General features: G+C 41.1%; 1 protein-coding gene across 1 annotated transcript in view; it reads right to left on the bottom strand.

Moving 5' to 3' along the window:
- Positions 1-6,000, bottom strand: part of morc3a (MORC family CW-type zinc finger 3a) — a 67,169-nt gene that overhangs the window by 36,670 nt on the left and 24,499 nt on the right. Inside the window, exons 7-9 of the mRNA XM_068041147.1 lie at positions 4,532-4,660; positions 1,549-1,668; positions 1,350-1,447 (exon numbers count right to left, since the gene is read on the bottom strand). Of these exons, the coding sequence (XP_067897248.1) occupies positions 1,350-1,447; positions 1,549-1,668; positions 4,532-4,660 (347 nt within the window). The remainder of the gene's footprint in view (positions 1-1,349; positions 1,448-1,548; positions 1,669-4,531; positions 4,661-6,000) is intronic.

Below are 6,000 nucleotides of genomic sequence, written 5' to 3'. Positions count from 1 at the left end.
ACAAGAGACCACTGATAAACTGTTTTACTGCCAATTACAGGCAGCCTTTTAATAGCTCAACATAGGTCAAACTTGTAAAGTTAAAAAAAAAACACAATGTCATATCGTATGGATTTGTGCAGGCAATTTCCCATAAACTCAGCTATGGGAGGTAATAGGAGGTGGTACAAAGCAGACAGCCCACCATTGCAAGCCAGTCTCAGAGACGTTCAGTTGTGCCTTGGAAGAGTACATGACTGCTTTAAATAAGGCCATTAAAAACAACTTTCAATAAATGAAAATAGCTGCAAAAAGAATAAGATCGGAATTCTTTTCCTTTTCCAAGCATCATCTGCCCTCACTGTAACCTTACTTTTAGCTTTAGTCATTAGCATCATTCTGCAATATTCTTGCTAGAAGATGCAATACTACAGTACAGTGCCTGTTTCCTTTCTGAAAGCGCACCATCTAGTGGCCAACTGAGAATGTCTATTACAAAACACATATTTTGATTTAAGTTCAAACAGCAACACACAGGACAAAGGCCCGATGAGAACACATTGTTCTGTAATGCAAGGACGCCTATTACAATGCATTCACACTCCAGTAGCTTAGAATCCGTGCACAGCCAAAACTGGTTTCCACAAATATTAAACTTGGGTGAGAAGGCCCGAACTGATTCTGCTGGATTTGTTAGTGCTATGGGACTTCCTACTTTGTTACTACTCAGGCTACTATCCTGGATTCACACCACATATACCTTGTAATTGTAGTGTCAGTATGAAGTGTACTGTAAATGCATCCTATGTCACATTCCTGCCTTGATTGCAAACTCATAACTAGTACACCATATTTTTTTTAAAATTATATACAAGACACAAATCTAAGCAGCTATCCTTGCGAGATTACTGACACAGAAAGTAAGTTAAGACTGGAAATATCTGGTCTGGTGCTATTTCCTGAACTGTGATAGCTGCTTTAATTGCTAATTTTTAGTGTGGAGGCTAACTTCAGGGCTCCGTGGTTGGCATGGGCAGCTATTTATGCACTTATCAGAATAGCTTTTTGCCTGCTCAAAAAATAGAAATAATTAGCAAACAGGCATTGGGTCAACAAAGCTTGTATCAGTTCACAATAAAAAAAATGCACACATCCAAAGTCAAGTTCAAACTCAAGTTACCAGAAGTCAATTTAATAGGACACAGGTCTTAAAGGAGAGTATGAAAATTGTAAACCCCTTTTCTTCCATAAAAGGTTAGAAAAGTACCTAGTGAAATTAAGGCCAATGCATACTTTGAGAGACATGGCCAGAATTTAAAGTACTGTAAATATATTGTACTGAGAATAGTTCCCCCACAGTGTTGTTTTACCTGTACTCATTCGTATAATCAAAGTCCTGTTTGTTGTGTGTGGGCTTGAGAAAGTTGCATTCAATAACTCCGATGACACCCACTCCCATGTTGTTTGCCTGAAATAGTAGAGTGAATTCATATTATTGTAGGATCAGATGTCAATTGTAAATTATAATTCTAAACCACGATTGACCTTATAACTTATAAATATACTTACTCTGAGCTGACAGCCAACTTTCTCATAAGATTTAATCAGTCTGTTTTTATGGTACATCATTATCCCGTAATGTTCTTTGTTTCTCCAGTTAAAGCCAAAGGTTATTTTTATGTTTCCATTCTTAAAGAACATTAAGGAAATTACAATACAGCCATAATTATAATGGAAATTAAACAATAAGCAGCTACAGTTTGTGTTCTTTTTCAAACTCAAAGGAAAATACTGAAGGCATAAAATGCTTGTGCAGGCCCAGAATAAAATTCCTTAGCAACCTAAGAGTGACGGAGAGAGAATTAAAAAAGTTAAAGGGCTGCCTTAGCCTCTGCAAGGAGGCTATTCTTTTGTTAAGTTGCGGGCATCAATGGCCAGCATTTGCTGCCCATCCCTAATTGCCTCCGAGAGGTGGCGTTGAGTTGTCTCTTGAACCACTGCAGTCTTTGTGTAGGTACACACACAGTGCTATTAGGGAGGAAGTTGCAGGATTTTGACCCAGTGACGATGAAGGAATGGTGATATATTTCCAAGTCAAGATGGTGAGACTCGGAGGGAAACCTGCAAATGGTGTGGTCATACACCTGCTGCCCTTGTTCTTTTAGGCGGTTGAGATTGCGTGTTTGGAAGGTGCTGTTGAAGGAGCCTTGGCGAGTTGTTGCAGTGAATCTTATAGATAGTGCACACTGCAGCCACGATGTGCCAGTGGTAAAGGTAGTGAATATTTAAGGTTGTAGATGGGGTGCCAATCAAGAGGACTGCTTTGTCCTAAATGGTGTTGAACTCCTCGAGTGCTGCTAGAGCTGCACTCATCTAGGCAAGTGGATAATATTCCATCATGCTCTTGGTTTGTCTTGTAGCTGGTGGAAAGGCTTTTTGGGGGGTGCGGAGGTCAGGAGATGCATTCCTTAGCACAGAATTCTCAGGCTCTGACCTGCTCTTGTAGCCAAAGTATTTATGTGGCTGGTCCAATTAAGGTTCTGCTCAATAGTAACTCCCAGGATGTTGATGGTAGATGATTCAGCAATGGTAATGCCACTGAATGTCAAGATAAAGTGGTTAGACTCTTCTTGTTGGACATGGTCATTGCCTGGCACAAAAGGTACTTGACACTTATCAGTCCATGCCTAAGTGATGTGCAAGCATGGACTGCTCTATTATGAGAAGTTGCAAATTGAACTGAATCCTGCACAATATGCAAGCATCCCCACTTATGACCTTATGGAAGGAAGGTCATTGATGAAGCAGCTGAAGATGGCTGGGCCTAGGATACTGCCCTGAGGAATTCTTGCAGAGATATCCTCGGGCTAAAATGATTGGTCTCCATCAACAACCTTCTTCCTTTGTGCTCTGTATGACTCCAGCCAGTGGAGAGCTTTCCCCGATTTCCACTGGTTTCAATTTTACTAGGGTTGCTTGATGCCACACTCTGTTGCTGCTTTGATGTCAAGAGCAGTCAACTCTTGCCTCACATCTGGAATTCGGCTCTTTTGTCCATGTTTGAATCAAAGCCGCAATGAGGTCTGGAGCCGAGAGGTCCTGGCAGAACCAAACTAAGCATCAGTGAGCAGGTTATTGATAAGTTAGTAAGTGCCGCACAATAGCACTGCTCAGGACACCATCACTTTGCTTATGATTGACAGTAGACTGATGGGGTGTACTGTAATTGGCTGGACTGGATTTGTCCTTTTTGTGAACTGGAAATACCTGGGCTATTTTCAAATTTGTTGAGTATATGCTAGTGCTGTAGTTGTAATGAAACAGCTCAGATTGGGGTCAGTTCTGGACCATAAGTCTTCAGCCCTACAGCCAGGGTGTTGTCAGGCCCACAGCCTTTGCTGTATCCAGTGCACTCAGCCGTTTCTGGTCATCAGGTGGAGTGAACTGAAGTGGCTGAAGACTAGCACTTGTGATGCTGGAAGTTCAGGATGCCAAAATGGATCTCCCACTCTGCACTTCTGGGTGCAAACCCTTTAGCCTCGTCCTATGTACTGAAATAACTGAGGATGGGGAGGTTCATGGATCCTCCCCCTCATGTTAGCTGTTTAATTGTCCACCACCATTCTCAAGCAGGTGTGTCAGGACTGCATAGCTTTCATTTGATCCGTTGGTTGTGGGATTGTTTAGCTCTGTCTATAGCACGCTGCTTCCACTATTTATAGCACGCAGGTAAGTCCTGTGTTGTAGCTTCACCAGGTTGGCATCTCATTTTTAGGTATGCCTGGTGCTGTTTCTGATATGCCCTCCTGCAAGCTTCACTGAACCAGGATTGGTCCCCTGGCTTGACGTTAATGGGAGAGTGAGGGATAAACCAGGCCATGAGGTTACAGATTGTGGTAGAATACAACTTTGCTGCTGCTCATCAGCCACATTGCCTCATTAATGCCCAGTTATGAACTGATTGATCTGTTCTGAATCTATTCAACTTATCACGTGTAAGTCCCACACAACACAGTGGAGGGCTCTCTCAAGTATGAACACACGACTTTGTCTCCACACCTACAAAACAGTGATTACCCCTGAAAATAAATTCATTGTATGTGATGCGCTTTGGGATATCTTAAGGTAGTGAAAGGCATTATTTAAGTTATGATGCCCTAGCCTGATGACGAATACTGAGTATGAAAAATAATTCAACTTTCTTTCTCTTATTAGGTGCTGCCTCATTCATTCTCTTAACGAAGAAAATGGACAGGTGCCCTACACTTCTAAAACAAATCACTAGGAAATATGCTAAGATTGCACTGACAGTTATCCTCTGATTTTTGTCCCTGAAAGGAATCTTAGTATAGTCTAGTTTAGGAGCTCAGCATGTGGCTGTGGACTTTCATCCTACCACCATGCTGTACAGCAAAATGCAATCTTCAAAATTCTCATCTGGTCACTATTTCAGAGAAATGTACAGTTTTTATAAAAAGGCATATATTTTATAACATGCAAGTCCTCCTGTAAGAAAATTTTATTTAAATTAAAGCTAGTTCAAAAAGGATACAATGAACATTGGTCTGTATATATCATGTTCAATGTGAGCAAGACTTTTAGAAATAAGCTGAGTTTTGACTTTCTCTCCACGAAGAATGATTTGCATCCGTGGCTTCAGATACAAAACACTACAATAAGCCTGAAAATAAAATGTAACAACCTGTAAGCACCAATTGGACTATATTTCAGAAGCACGCTTTAAATGTTCTGAGATCACCTCATGAACGCCATCAATAGGGAAACAAATTTAGTTAATTTCAATTTTCAAATTCTCCCACAGATTAAACAGGTTCAATGGCATAAATTAAAAACTGACACAATGGAACAGAATATTACAATAAAGTTTTCTCTTACAAACACATGAACATACACATACGAGCATACGAATCAGAAGCAGGAGTCGGCCACTCGGCCCCTCGAGCCTGCTCCGCCATTCAATATGACCATAGCTGATCTGATCGTCACCTCAACTCGACATTTCCACAAACCCCCAATAACCTTCCACCCCCTTGCTGGTCAAGAATCTAACCAACTCTATCTTAGAAATATTTGAGAAAGAGTTCCAAAGATTCACAAGCCTCAGAGAAAAAAATTTCTCCTCACCTGTGTCTTAAATGGACGATTCCTTATTTTTAAATAGTGACCCCCTAGTTCTAAATACTCCCACAAGGGGAAACGTCCTTTCCACATCCACCCTGTCAAGACCCTTCAGGACCTTGTGTTTTAATCAAGTCGCCTCTTACTCTCCTAAACTCCAGCAGACACAAGCCTAGCCTGTCCAACCTTTCCTCATAAGACAAGCTGCCCATTCCAGGTATTAGTCTAGTAAACCTTCTCTGAACTGCTTCCAATGCATTTACATCCTTCCTTAAATAAGACGACCAATACTGTACACAGTACCCCAGATGTAGTCTCACCAATGCCCTGTATAACTGAAGCATAACCTCCCTACTTCTGTATTTAATTCCCTCACAATAAATGATCACATTCTATTTGCCTTCCGAATTACTTGCTGAACCTGCATACTAACCTTTCGCAATCCATGCACTAGGACACCCAGATCCCTCTGCATCTCAGAGTTCTGCAATCTCTCATCATTTAGATAATATGCTTCTTTTTTATTCTTCCTGCCTAAATGGACAATTTCCCACATTATACTCCATTTGCCAGATCTTCGCCAACTCTCTTAACTTATCTATAAACCCTTTATAGCCTCCTTATGTCCTCTTCACAACTTACTTTCCCACCTATCTTTGTGTCATCAGCAAATTCAGCAACCATAATTCCGGTCTCTTCATCCAAGTCATTTATATAAATTGTAAAATGTTAAGGCCCCAGCACTGATCCCTGTGGCACACCACTTGTTACATCTTGCCAACCAGAAAATGATCCATCTATGCCTACTCTGTTTCCCGTTAGCCAGCCAATCTTATATCCATGCCAATATGTTATCCCCTACACCATGAGCTTTTGTTTTCC

This window comes from Heterodontus francisci, chromosome 10, assembly GCF_036365525.1.
Source record: "Heterodontus francisci isolate sHetFra1 chromosome 10, sHetFra1.hap1, whole genome shotgun sequence".
Taxonomy (NCBI): domain Eukaryota; kingdom Metazoa; phylum Chordata; class Chondrichthyes; order Heterodontiformes; family Heterodontidae; genus Heterodontus; species Heterodontus francisci.
The sequence above is the reverse complement of the archived record's forward strand: the minus strand, read 5'-3'. Positions and strand labels throughout refer to the sequence as shown.